Source organism: Urocitellus parryii, chromosome X (assembly GCF_045843805.1).
Source record: "Urocitellus parryii isolate mUroPar1 chromosome X, mUroPar1.hap1, whole genome shotgun sequence".
Classification (NCBI taxonomy): domain Eukaryota; kingdom Metazoa; phylum Chordata; class Mammalia; order Rodentia; family Sciuridae; genus Urocitellus; species Urocitellus parryii.
The window spans coordinates 21,733,918-21,747,335 of record NC_135547.1 but is presented as its reverse complement, the minus strand read 5'-3'; the positions used below and the strand labels follow the sequence as shown (position 1 = coordinate 21,747,335).

Genomic DNA, 13,418 nt, shown 5'->3' with positions numbered 1-13,418 from the left:
ACCTAGCAGCAGTTGTTGGCTAAGGATGATATTTTCATTGAGCTCTATTCTTGGCATGTCCATAGTACTTTGTCTTTCTATGGACACATCTCATTATATTGTACTTGTGCATTACTCACTGACACCAGGAGTTTGTGAACTCAGGGGGCTTTACCACTAAGCTGCAGACCCAGCCCTTACTATTTTTTTTGACACAGTGTCTCATTAAGTTGTTCAAGTTGGCCTTGACCTTGAGATCCTCCTGCCTCAGCCACCTGAGAAGCTAGGGTTTCAGGTATGTGCCACTATGTTCAGCAGTGGCAACGTTTTATCCATCTTCCAATTATGACATTTACCTGGCTCATAGTAGGCAATGAACACTGATTAGATGAATAGATCATTTAATTTGAATTAACTGAATTACAATGACATACCACCCAAGGATAATAACTCAAAGAATTAGGCTGAATTGTACATATCACTGAAACAAGGTAGATCACAATTTGATCTTTTCTTTATGATCTTATCTTTGTAAGCAGTAATTATTTTTTTAAATATATTTTTTATTTGTTGATAGATCTTTTATTTTTTTAAATTTATCTATACATGGTGCTGAGAATCGACAATGCCTCACACATACCAGGCAAGTATGCTACCACTGAGCCACAGCCCAGCCCCTGTAAGCAGTAATTATTGATGCCAGATGAGTTTTCTACATAGGAGTTTGGGTACATCATATGTCAGATCATATACCACTTGACTTGTGTCCACCAGAGTAAGAACCTGTTTTAGTGCAGCTAATTGTTAACAATGGAGTTCTGGCCTGTTTTCCTAGTGTTCAGAAGGGATTTGGTTGTAGCTTCAATTCTCTAAAGCAAGTATTTTTTTTTTTTAAATTCAGGCCAGCAATAATTTTCTCTTTACGGAAAGATTCATAAGACTCTTACAAGTAGTAAGCATTTACTCTCAATTGAAATGAGTTGACTTTTATTTTTCAAATTTTAGTTTTTTTGGTACTGCGGATGGAATCCAGGGTCTTGTGCATGCTATGCATGTGCTGTACCACACTGAGCTCTGTACCCTCAGTTCAGGTTTAATTTTTAAAAGTTAAGTAATTTAAGCCAGGTGTGGTGGCACATGCCTATAATCCCAGATGCTCAGGAGGCTGAGGCAGGAGGAACACAAGTTCAAGGCCAGCTTTAGCAATTTAGTGAGGCCCTAAGCAACTTAGTGAGAACTTGTCTCAAAATAAAACATTAAAAGAACTGAGGATATAGCTCAGTGGTAAAGCACCCCTGGGTTAAATTCCCAGTATGCCCTCCAAAAAGTAAATTTAAAATGCCAAAAATGAGTTGACTTATGAAACTTTGATTTGTATTCCCTGATCATCTATAAATTCTAGAGAAAAGGTGTTGAGAAGGGTGGGTTTCTGGTTTGGGGAACAATAGGCAGATGAGTCAAGAGATCATGAACTTATCTAAGGAGTCCATCTCTAAGTTTAGCCATGAAGCACTTGGTTTTTGAACACTTCTTTGTATCTGTAAGATGGGTCCTTCTGCCCACTCAGGAGCAGTTCAGTTCTAGAACAGGAGTTATTCCAGGTAAAACTGAGTGTATTGTTTGTTCACTCATTCAACAATAATTTATTTATTTTTTAAAATATTTATTTTTCAATTGTAGTTGGATACAATACCTTTATTTTATTTATTTATTTTTATGTGGTGCTGAGGATCAAACCAAGGGCCTCTCACGTGCTAGGTGAGTGCTCTACCACTGAGCCACAACCTCAGCCCCAACAGTGATTTATAAAGCACCTACTATGAGCCAGAATCTGTGCTATGTTCTGGAGATATAACTGTAAGCAAGATGTTAATGCCTTGCATGGTTCCTGTTCCAAGAAGCCATGAGTGAGCACGTAAGACACAAAAACAAGGATCAGCCTTGGAAGGGTCAGGAAAGTCTTCGTTGAGATAGCAAATTTTGGGCTGGGGATGTGGCTCAAGCGGTAGCGCGCTCACCTGGCATGCGTGCGGCCTGGGTTTGATCCTCAGCACCACATACCAACAAAGATGTTGTGTCCGCCGAGAACTAAGAAAAAATAAATAAATGTTAAAATTCTCTCTCTCTCTGTCCCCCGCCCCTCTCACTCTCTCTTAAAAAAAAAAAAAAAAGAGATAGAGCAAATTTCCCTGGAGGAAAGGACAGGGTCAAATGCTGTAGGCAGAGGGGTCTGGAAGGAGGAGAGAAGTTTAGGGAATGATAGGATTTTGAGTGTGGAGTGGGGAATACTGGTATCCGCTCTCTGAGCGGATGCCAGTCCCTGTGGACAATCCTGCAAGCACACACACAAATAAATCCACACTTCAGCAGTGCCTGCTGTCTGATATGCACAGCTTTTCTCCCTCCCTCATCCACCCACCCCCTTTAAAAGAACAGAATTTAATTTAGAAGAATCAGATTTTATTTCATGATGTGAACATTTAAGAATTTGCCTATTGGTTGAAAATATTCACAAAGGTCTCGATCATTTGCTCACATATACACAAAGTCTGCTGAATAAAAAATGTTCCTTTACCCATCCAACCCATTGTTAGGGACTGAGAAGTTCTTGCCTATTCCACTGTGGCGGTTCAATCTTCGTGAATATTGAAGAGTTTGGCTACTTCATTGAGATCTTCATGCTGCTCACCATCCTTAATGATCTGAGAGAGAGAGAGTAACAATAGGTCTCTAACTCACTCCATGTGCATCCAGGCCTGGCCCACACAATAGGGCTTCCTGGGCTAGGCCCCAGCAAATATTGGGCAGGAGTTGTGGGAACAGCTATCTGCTAACCCCAAATGAACAGCTTACTAACTCCCAGGCTACCCCGCCAAGTCCCAAGCGAAAAAGAAATGTTCCCGAGCCAAAGCTATACCTTTGTTCTGCTTTAGGCACAATGTGAACCGGGCAGACAATGCATCTCAGGGCACCGGATGAAGTCAGTAAAATACGACCCACACTTCCCACCTTCCTTTAAGAACTCTGAGAGACACCTACCTTTCTTGCTATTGGCATTCGGTTAAAGATGTTCCACAACACGATCCCCACTACCACTTTGTCCCTGAGATAGAAGATGACACCTTTGCCGTAGTCCTCTCCTTGGACAGGGGCCTGTGGGACTGCAGCGGTGGTGGGAGGAACGGCGATTTCAGATGCCTCTGCCTCTGTCTCACTCTCTGAGCGGATACCAGTCCCTGTGGACAATCAATCCCCCAAACACACACACAAATAAATCCACACTTCAGTTATTACGAGCTTGGGAAATTCTAGAAGGCAACTGTCTTTCGAGACTTGTTTCAAGCCGTTTTTAGATGATTTGCTTTTCTACGTTCCTCAGTGCACTCTGGCCTTCTTCAGCCTCTCTCTATTGGCAAAACCAAGGGAAGTTCTTCCTTGCCAGCTGCCAGACACTGGTCAGTCTGACCCTGAACTTCCCTCACTATCTCATTTTAAATTTATGCTATGGATATTTCCTGGTATCTGGATTCCTTCAATCTGCAGAAGACTTGCTCTTGTTCTGTGAGAAATATTCTAGAGCTGCATGGTCCAGTTCAGTGGCCACTAGTCACATGAAGCTATTTAAATGAAAATTATGTCAAATCCGATAAAATGCAGAATTCTGTTCCTTGTTTGCACATACCACATTTCTTCTTTAAAATATTTTTTTTGTGGTCTTGGGATGAAACCTAAGGGCCTTGTACGAGCTAGGCAAGTGTACTACTACTGAGCTATACCAGTCCTTACATGCTATATTTTTAAGTATTCAACAGCCACATGTGGTTAGTGGCGAATGGCCTGGACAAAGCAGAGATGGAACACTGCCATCACAGCAAAAGTTCTACTGAAAAGAGATGCTAGAGAAACAGTTTAGCCAAAGCAGAAGCGACTTCCATATGGAAAACCACAGTGGAGGTATGGGAATGAAACGGAATCACAGCACAGGAAAGGGCTACTTTGTCTTCTGAGAAGCACCAGGCTTCAGATAATACTGTTCAATGGACGGAGCTCTGACCTAGGGTTGATAAGTATCTGGGTCTCTCTCCTGTATCCACTTACCAGGAGAGATCAGAATTAAGGAGTATGGAATACACTTGAATTACTCAGGAAAAGGACCTACATATCCATAAAATGTCTTACTTTCTCCTTCTTCAAAAGCATGCTGCCCTTGGAACACCTCTGGCAAAAAGACACAGAGCCAAGGTCACGGAACAATGCCGAGGAGTTAATGAATGAGACCTGTGTGGGAGGGAAGTCCAATCCAAGAGAGGTGCCTCCTGCCTGAAGCAAACCTGGCATTCAGATCTGACAACTGGAACTGGAACTAGTTCAAGAACTACTCACCCCAGTGCCTCATTGCCTAGGGCCCATGGGAGACAAAAAGTCCTAAGTTAGGGTTCTCAGGCCTGGTTCTTGAAATTAGTATGAAGAAATTTTTTTGAAAAACAAAAGGGAAAAAAATTCCAAACCTAAAAATTTCAGGTTTGTTTCATCATTGAGGTCTTCTCATCCCCTCTAGACAAACTAAACAACAGAGGTGTTGAGTCAGTTGCTAGCCACTGTCTAGGACAGATATAATATTTGAGTCTATGCTTTGCCAGAACCCAGACCACTGAAGAGTAAGGACTTTGGGTTTGGTTTCTTTTAAAGCACAACATGAAGAGAAACTTTTGCTGCCAGTTCCCTCTGACCAATACAGAATCCCCTTGTTCAGGAAAACTCAGGCCACTACTTATGAACACTCTTCTAAGAGAAGGGGCTGGGTTTCCTTACCTGACTGCTCAGTGGCAGATTTTGGGTTGTCTTGTGCAGTTGCTTTTGCAAAAACACCAACGGTGGGCAAACTACTATCCACAAGACCAATAGCTTCATAGCCAACATCAGGGCCCAAGTCACTCCTATGGAAGGATATAGAAGAGGGTGTTCTGTCAAGGGACTGTAAGGAATGATATGATAGCACATATGTTTCACAATGCTGCATTCTCATATGTCAAAAAGAACTTAGGATGGGTAACAATAAGAGAAATGCCAAACTTATCTACTGCCACTAGTACATCTGGGGACAACCATGAAAAATCAGGATTATCCCAAACAGCCTTTATTTTTCCTTAAGAAGGAAATACATGTCATATACTCATACAATGATTTTTCTGAAATTTATTTATGCTTTTAACATTTGCCACATTTGGGAAGGGATACTTTCACTACTCACTCCCTTCCTTTAACTTGTCCTAAAATGTTTTTTTATTTGTTTGTTTTTGGGTATTGGGTATTGAACCCAGGGGCTCTCTACCTCTCAGCTACATCCCTGGACCTTTTACAGACAGGGTCTTGCTAAGTTGCTGAAGCTGGCTCAAACTTGTAATCCTTTTGCCTCAGCCTCCTGCATCACTGGGATTACAGGATGCACCATGGAGCCTGGCCTGAAATTATCTGTTTTTGTTTGTTTTGGTACCAGGGATTGAATGGTACCAAAACAAACAAAAGAGGCACTTAACCACTGAGCCACATCCACAGTCCTTTTTATTTTTTGAGACAGGGTCTCGCTGAGTTTTAGGGCCTCGCTATATTGCTGAGGCTGATCTCACACTTGCTATCCTCCTGCCTAGCTTCCCAAGTCGCTGAGATTATAGGCATATTCCACTGTGCCTGGTAAAAATGCCTTTTTAAAGCTTAGAAGAGTATTTCATTTTTGTAGAACTTGGAATTTGAGATGTTTTATGCTTTCATTAGGTATTTTATTTACCTTTCACCTTCATTTTTAGAGACTGGAATACCTTCTGTAAAGAGGCCCTGTTTATCCAGTTGGCCATTTTATTTTAATTGCTCTTCTTAAAAACTTTTCCTATCATCATCATGCCCTTAATATGCTAGGAACTTCTCAGAATATTTGAGGCACAGACACATCATCACCATGATTTTGGGTGATAATCTAGGATACTCTGTTTTGTTTCTGCACTCTACATTTTATCTTCTTGGCCACAGTAGCTCACTGGACTAGTATGTTCAGGGAAGAGTCTCCAATGCCTCCTTGGAATCTGTTCTTAGGCTCTAACCGATAACTGTATTTTTCTTAACTGCAGTATCTTATATGTGTTGAACCTAAAATTCATCTGTTAATTTTTGCTGCTCACTCATAAAACTGTGACTGTCCTCAAATGTGCTTCCATCAGCTGAGAATATCCCCAATAGCAACCACTGAGAGGCTTCTGAAACCCTGAAGTTTTCTATGTATTCCATCTTTTAAAGCAGTAAGATGAAAGTGTATTCTGCCTTTAAATCGCTGATTGTAAGGGTTACATATGAGTGGGCTGTCTTTTTTTTTCCTGTATGTTGGGCTGATTAGAGTTCCAGTAAAGAAAAAATAAAACATACTGTTGTCTATTCCTAATACTGTACTTTTGTATCACCAACTATAGTTCAAATTCTGAGCTCTTTTGCCAGAAGTGCTGGTGACATCTCCATCCATTCACCTCATCTAATTTATGCCAAACAGGACTCTTTTACCAGAAGGCTAACAGAATGGATGGATATGAAATGGACTCCTCCTGCCATCTATATGAAGCTAACTGGCCCACAAGGAAACTAAACCATAACTCTGTGTTATGACCTTATTAATATCAAGTTCTAAGCAATGGAGCTTACCAGAACATTGACTGATGCCAGTACGGCTTAGCAGCTCCAGTCATATTTTCTCCAGCTAATCTTCCACTCACAACAGCATGATCATGGTGTTCTACTCGCCTTCTACCCAACTTTATATCATAGAAGCATGCAGCATCTCCTGCCTTTGGAAAAAATGTACAACATAGACACATGATCTTTAAAAAAATCAAATTAAAGGTATAATATAAACTTTAGGGGCTTGCAGGACCCCTTCAAAATTAACTGATTCATGTTTTCCATCTTCAGGTTAAAATCCTACCTAAATTATTAAAAATAGTTGAGATTTAATTTTCTCCCAGTACTAAGGCTTGAACCCAGAGCCACTCTACCACTGAGCTATATCCTCATTCATTCATTCACTGCAGTACTAGGGGTTGAACCCATGGGGCACGCTGTCACTGAGCTATACCCCCAGCCCCTTTCATTTTGAGAAAGGGTACTGCTAAATTGCCCAGGCTAGCCTCAAACTTTCAAGCCTCCTGCATCAGCCTTCCATACTGGGATTACAACTCATCATGCCCAGCAAGATTCCATTTTTTTTAAAGAAAAGCTAGTCTATGCTTTCAAAAAGCCAACCTAAATCTCCTTTGCTTCAGTTTATGTATGTCTGTTTCTTCTCATTCTGTCTTTAGCACACAGGCTCTTTAATAACCATAATTTGCAGAATATTCTTTTCAATATGCAGAAACCAGTTTTTAGATGTGACTCATCAAGAAATACTTTCTAAGATAGGGATTTTTTTCATCATTCAGTATTCATTCATTCCTTCAACAAATATTTATGGAGTGCTTATTATGTACAAAAGCATTATGCTGTCTGGGTTGCTGAGATGAAACTGACATGGACTTTGCCTATGAGGAGTATATACCCTAGTACAGGAAAATGCAGCACTATTCATGACTACAGGGCAATGTAAACAAGTAAAGTTCCTCCAACAGGTAGAGACTCAATGAGCTAAGTGTGTCAGTCAGAGGGAGAGACGACCCAGCTGGGGGTGAACAGGGCCAGCTTCATGCAGGATGTGGTATTTGCGTCTTCTAACCCTTGTTCATCTTTATGGCTATTTAGCCTTCCCCAAAGCAACCTAAAAATCCAACAAGTGAACAATGGCAAAGTAAACTATGAAATCCACTTAATGGAATATTACATAGTCATTAAAGTGTTTACAGAGTCTGAAGCAACATGGAAAATGCTTACATTTATGATATTAAGTAAAAAAACCAGCACAATACAAATTTTATATATAGTATGCTCACCATGACTATGTAAAACAAAGAAAAAACTTATGTGTAAAGAAACAAAGGGAAGAAACACACTAAAACATTCATGGTTGCTGTAGGTGATTATCCATCCCCCTTTCTTCTTGTCTGTGTCTTCTACACTGAACATGTATCACATTTATTACAGGTTAAAAAAACCCAGTATATTTTTTGCAGTTCTGGAGACTGAACCCTGGGGCACTTTACCTCTGAGTTGCATTCTCAGTCCCTCCCCATTTTTTAGTACTGAACACAGAACCCAGGAGTACTTTACCAGTGGGCCATATCCACAGTACTTTTTAAAAATTTTTTATCTTGAGACAGGGTCTTGCTCAGTGGCTTAGGGCCTAAGTTGCTGAGGCTGGCCTTCAACTTGTGATCCTCTTATCGCAGCCTCCTATGTTGTTGGGATTATAGGCATGTGCTACTGTTCCTGGATCCCCATACCTTTTTTTTTTAACTTTATTTATTTTTATGTGGTGCTGCAGATCAAACCCAGTACCTCACAAGTGCAAGGCAAGCACTCTACCACTGAGCCACAACCCCAGTCCCCTGGCCCCTCCCCAGCCCTTTTTATTTTTATTTTTGGTACTGGGGATTGAACTCAGGGGCATTAACTACTGAACCACATCCCTAACCCTTTTTTGTATTTTATTTAGAGACAGGGTCTCACTGAGTTGCTCAGCACCTCGCTAAATTGCTGAGGCTGGCTTTGAACTCAAGATCCTCTTGTCTCAGCTTCCCAAGCTGCTGGGATTACAGGCGTGTACCACAACACCTAGCCACTTTTTTTTTTTTTCAATTTTGATACAGGGTCTTGCTGAGTTGCTGAGGCTGGCCATGAACTTGCAATCCTCCTCCCTCAGCCTCCCAAGTTGCTCAGAACATAGATGTATGCCACCACCCCTGGTAAAATCCAGTACATTTCATCTAAAAAAAAAAAAAAAAAGCAGTCTTTGAAGGGAAAAATCCTTTCAAGGCTCCCATGTCCTCAGTTGTAGAGTCCATAATCAAACACAATACACTTGTAATGATTTAGCAAAGGGGAAATTACCTCATGGTTCCTACACACACTAGAGTCTTGTTTATGTCATAATAGGTTTCTAAAAACAGCTAAATATAGTACTCAAAGAAAATGAAAACAGAGTGATTTTCCTTTCCAGGGAACATGTAGAAAATTGCTTCATCTTCCATTTCCTAGACTCACGTTTGAACTATGGGAACAGCAGATCCATCTGTGTTGTGCATGTGCTTGCCAGGGGTTATGCCACGGTTATTGCCAACAAGTAGAACTCGAAGAATTCTATTCCAGTAGGTACATACACTATTCTGATCTTTTACTAGCTTGCAGATAAGTCCATAGTTCATCTTCTGTTTTTTTTTTAAATTTCTTGATCTTCTAAATCAAGCAGTTCACAAGTTTCTATTCTATCCCCTTGGCCTCGAAACTCTTCAACCCTATTTGTTTAAGCTGTCAGTGAGCTTTAGCACACCACCTGGAAGACTTGCCCACAGACTGGAGACAATGACTCGTGCCTGGTCATGCTATAGCACACTTACCACCCAGATGTTAGAGCGTGCTTGTAGCTCTGCATTTACCCGGAAGCCACCAAAATCTGAGTCTATTTCTAGGCCACCAGTTTTGGCCAACTCAACATTGGGCTCCAGGCCTACAGCTGCCACTATGTGGTCAGTTTCCACCTGAAGCAAAAAAAGAAAATTCAATTACCACAGTTGCCGCTTACGCCTGTTCACCTAACAGCTACAATCATGCATCTAAGAATAGGGACTTTAAAAAATCATGGGTTAACTTACCTCTGGTACATAGATCTTAAGTTCCATTTCATAAGCACCCCCCTTAGCCTGACACACATACCATACATCATCTGAATGGAAATCTGCCACCCTAGCAAGGACTCAAATGATACAGATAGGACGCGGGTAAGGGAAAGTGTTTCACAAGTGCCTACTCTGGCTTTCATCATTCATTGTGTGTGTGTGTGTGTGTGTGTGTGTGTGTGTGTGTGTGTGTGTTGCTGAGGATAGAACCAAGGGCCTTCTGCAAGCTAGGAAGTTTCTCTACTGCTGAGCTATAGAGTTTTCATCATCTGTTTTAATGAAGGGACAATTATGACAGTTAATGGTGGCTGCCGAGAAAACGAAATCTAGTGGTGTCAAATGAGGGAGTTAGAATGAGGAAAGGGCAACCCACGAGGCTGTGGTACGAGGATCCCAAGTTCAAGGTCAGCCTCAGCAATTTAGTGAGACCTTCAGCAATTTAGAGAGACCTGTCTAAATTTTGAGACCCTGTCTCAAACTAAAAAATGAAAAGGACTGAGAATGTGGCTCAGTGGTAAAGCATGCCTGGGTTCAATCCCTAGTACCAAAAGAAGAGCGGATGAGGGAGAGAGAATGAATGAGGAAAGGGGAGGAGGGGGGTGGAAGATTTTCTAATGGTCTGTTTTCCCCTCCTTACCTTCCTGCCATCTTTCAGCTTGATAAGTAACTTGCCACCACTGACTCCAACTGATTGCACAATCGCATTGGGCATCACCTTTACCCCCTCTGTAGAAGCAAATGAAACATAAGGTTGAGTCCAAGGCATATCACCTTCATGAAAAGTGGGGAAGTTAACTATAGGTCTCCCCTGTAATCAAATCAGTCATTGTAAGTATGCAGGCAGCCTTGGAGAGCCATAAAAACCTCTATCCACAGTCTGTTTCTAGCACTTCTGGGTATCTTGTGCATCAGAATCCTGGGTGTACTTGGTTGACTGGGGAATGATAAAACATTGCATCTGCCAGGTGATAGGCCTTATGTCAAGGAGTTCTCAAAAAAGCTAACTTCCCGCTTGGCTACTCTCAAAGGAAATGGAATGGCAGCATATGGAAACAGTCTCTACCTCGTCTGACTTTTTCCATGGTCCAGTTGCTGAGGTATTCAGGGAGGACTTTTCCCATATTTCCTTTCTCAGGGAAGAGCTGAATCACTTCTGTGCCCAAGGCTCGAGCTGGGAAGAAGAAAGGGAGTAGTTATAGCAGGAGGCAAAAGCCAATCCCAAGAAAATAGGAAGGGAAGTATAGGAGCAGCAGGTACCTCTTACTAGATACAGAGCAAAACTGCCCACCAGGCCAGAGCCCCTGCCTATGAGACACTGTGCCATGAGGGCCTTGGTGCTTCAGTTCATCCATAAAGCAAGAACAACAGGTGCCAGAACTGCTGTCCCTGGATGAAGCTACCAACTGAAAACTCAGTACATTTCCACCCCTGCAGTCACCTGAGGTTTGCACAAGTGCTTTGCGACCTCTGAACAGGAAGTACCCTCCTGAGAAGTACCTGAGCTCAAATAGCTGAAAAATAATATTAAGAAAAACAGGTGCAATGAAACAAACATTCAAACTGGAATTCAGAGACCTGTCAAACTGGGAACCATCATGTGCGTGAAGGAAGTATGTGGCTTTTTACAGGGGAAGCCTTTCAAATATACACAGTTCTATAGTCTGCACTGCCCTTGTCATCATAATAACTGACTTCTCTTAATATTTTATTTTTAAGGTATTGTGGTATAGAGAATTGAGGAAAGGAAAGGAAGCACTGCTGGGAAGTTGCTCAGATGACAGCTTTTTGGTCACTCTTCATCTTCACTGGGACTAATCGCAGTGCTTAATTTTTCACTCTACAAACCTTAATCAAATGCTTTCTATTCCTCCTGGTAAATATATCTCTGAAATTTGTGACAGTCTACCAAGATATATGGGATGTAAAACTAGAGAAAGAAAATCAAGGTCACTCCCCAGTACTCACCCTTTCTGCCAAGAGCACAGGCCAGTTCGCTACCAAGGAAACCCCCACCGATAATTGTAATTGACTTGACTTCCCGTGAGATCTTCTCCAAGGCTCTGAAGTCTCCAATCTGCAGGATCACACCAGCTTAGTCCACTGATTTCCCAAAGGGGCACAGAATAATAGTCCAAGGAAATATTTTCCTCTAAATCTTTCACAACAATAATTTGCACATAAAATCTCCTTGTATAAAGTGGTTCAATTATAGCTCTGTTATTAATGCAAATTCCTTTTTTCCTTTGTAACATGCCTTCTAGTAACAGTGGTTCTCAACTGGTGGAGTTTGCCCTCTCTTCTCCAGGGGGACATTTGGCAGTTTCTGCAGATATTTTTGGTTGTCAGGAGAGGGAAGTACTCCCAGCATCTATTGGATAAACAGGGACGCTGCCAACATCCTACAATGCACAGGACACCCCCACACCCCACACAATTATCCAGTACAATGTGTCAACAGTGCTAAGGCTGACAAACCTTTTTCTTTCAAGAACTTAAAGGATAGTACAAACTTTATCAAATATCCCAAAGTAAACCACCCACTTCCTCTTTACTTGGGCATTCCTTTTGTGGATTTTTTTGTTGTTGTTACTAGGGATTGAACCCAGGGTACTTTACCACTTAGCTATATCTCCAGCCACTGTTCTTCAATTTTTTTAAAAAAAATTTTGGTACCTGGGATTGAACCCAGGAGAACTGAAGCAGTGAGCTGTATTCCAGTCCTTTTTATGTTTTATTTTGTGACAGGGTCTTGCTAAGTTGCTTAAGACCTTGCTAAGTTGCTGAGGCTGGCTTTGAACTTGGTGATCCTCCTATCTCAGCCTTCCAAGATGCTTGGACTACAGGTGTGCACCACTGCACCTGGAGATTTATTTTAAATTTTGAGACAAGGTCTTGTTAAATTGCCCAGGCTGGCCTTGAACTTTCAATCCTCCTGCCTCAGCCTCCTGAGCTGCTGGGATTACAGACATGTGCTGCCATGCCTGGCTATGTGAGTAGTCTTCATATTTCTATTCAAAGTCTCCACACAGCACTTGCAATGAAAAATGCCAAGAGGATATAAGGAGTTCCAATGAATCAAATCCATCCAGAAAAACCAACTAAGGACGAGCAGTACAAAGGAACTATAGTAAACAATAAAAACACTGACTGTATTTTCTTCTAGGATCTGAAAATCCTTGAGTGAGGTATTTGAGGTTCAGAGAGGAAGTGACTTGCTCAAGGCAAGATAACAAGTCTGAAGAAGAGGGACACATAGAACTCAGATCTCCCAATTCTAAGGTGGGCACTTGGGGACTACAAGATTGTATTACCTCTTCAAAATAACACAATGAAAAAGTGAGGCAGACAATTACCTTTCTAAAAAGTGTCGTTCTGCTCTTTACTTCTGCTCCAGCCCTATCAATGGCAGATAGATTCCTTGGAGTACCTCCTGGAAATAAGAAGAGGAAAACCCTTTTAGTGCAACAAGCAGGACTTAGCCCAAACAACCCCCCAGGTACAGCTCTCTTCCTTTAGGACTGTGGCATAAGTGTGCTCCCTGTTAGTACCATGTCAGCCACTACAAGATAAGGTGGCTTTGTGTTCTTTCAACTCTCCTCACAGCAGGCTTTTTGATCAATTTCCTTTGAGAAGCAG

The 13,418-nt window shown here is 41.6% G+C and overlaps 1 protein-coding gene across 4 annotated transcripts in view; it reads right to left on the bottom strand.

Moving 5' to 3' along the window:
- Positions 1-2,432: 2,432 nt before the first annotated feature.
- Positions 2,433-13,418, bottom strand: part of Aifm1 (apoptosis inducing factor mitochondria associated 1) — a 35,128-nt gene continuing 24,142 nt past the window's right edge. For 2 of the 4 annotated variants that reach the window (XM_026413807.2, XM_077793763.1), the window contains 9 exons: positions 13,136-13,212; positions 11,748-11,856; positions 10,846-10,953; positions 10,420-10,508; positions 9,504-9,644; positions 6,664-6,806; positions 4,792-4,916; positions 3,019-3,215; positions 2,435-2,681 (listed from right to left, as the gene is read on the bottom strand). In XM_026413807.2, coding sequence (XP_026269592.1) covers positions 2,610-2,681; positions 3,019-3,215; positions 4,792-4,916; positions 6,664-6,806; positions 9,504-9,644; positions 10,420-10,508; positions 10,846-10,953; positions 11,748-11,856; positions 13,136-13,212 — 1,061 coding nt within the window. In that variant the 3' untranslated portion in view covers positions 2,435-2,609. Of the gene's footprint in view, positions 2,682-3,018; positions 3,216-4,791; positions 4,917-6,663; positions 6,807-9,503; positions 9,645-10,419; positions 10,509-10,845; positions 10,954-11,747; positions 11,857-13,135; positions 13,213-13,418 lie in introns of all 4 variants that reach the window. The other 2 variants (XM_026413809.2, XM_026413808.2) reach the window with 2 other exon arrangements.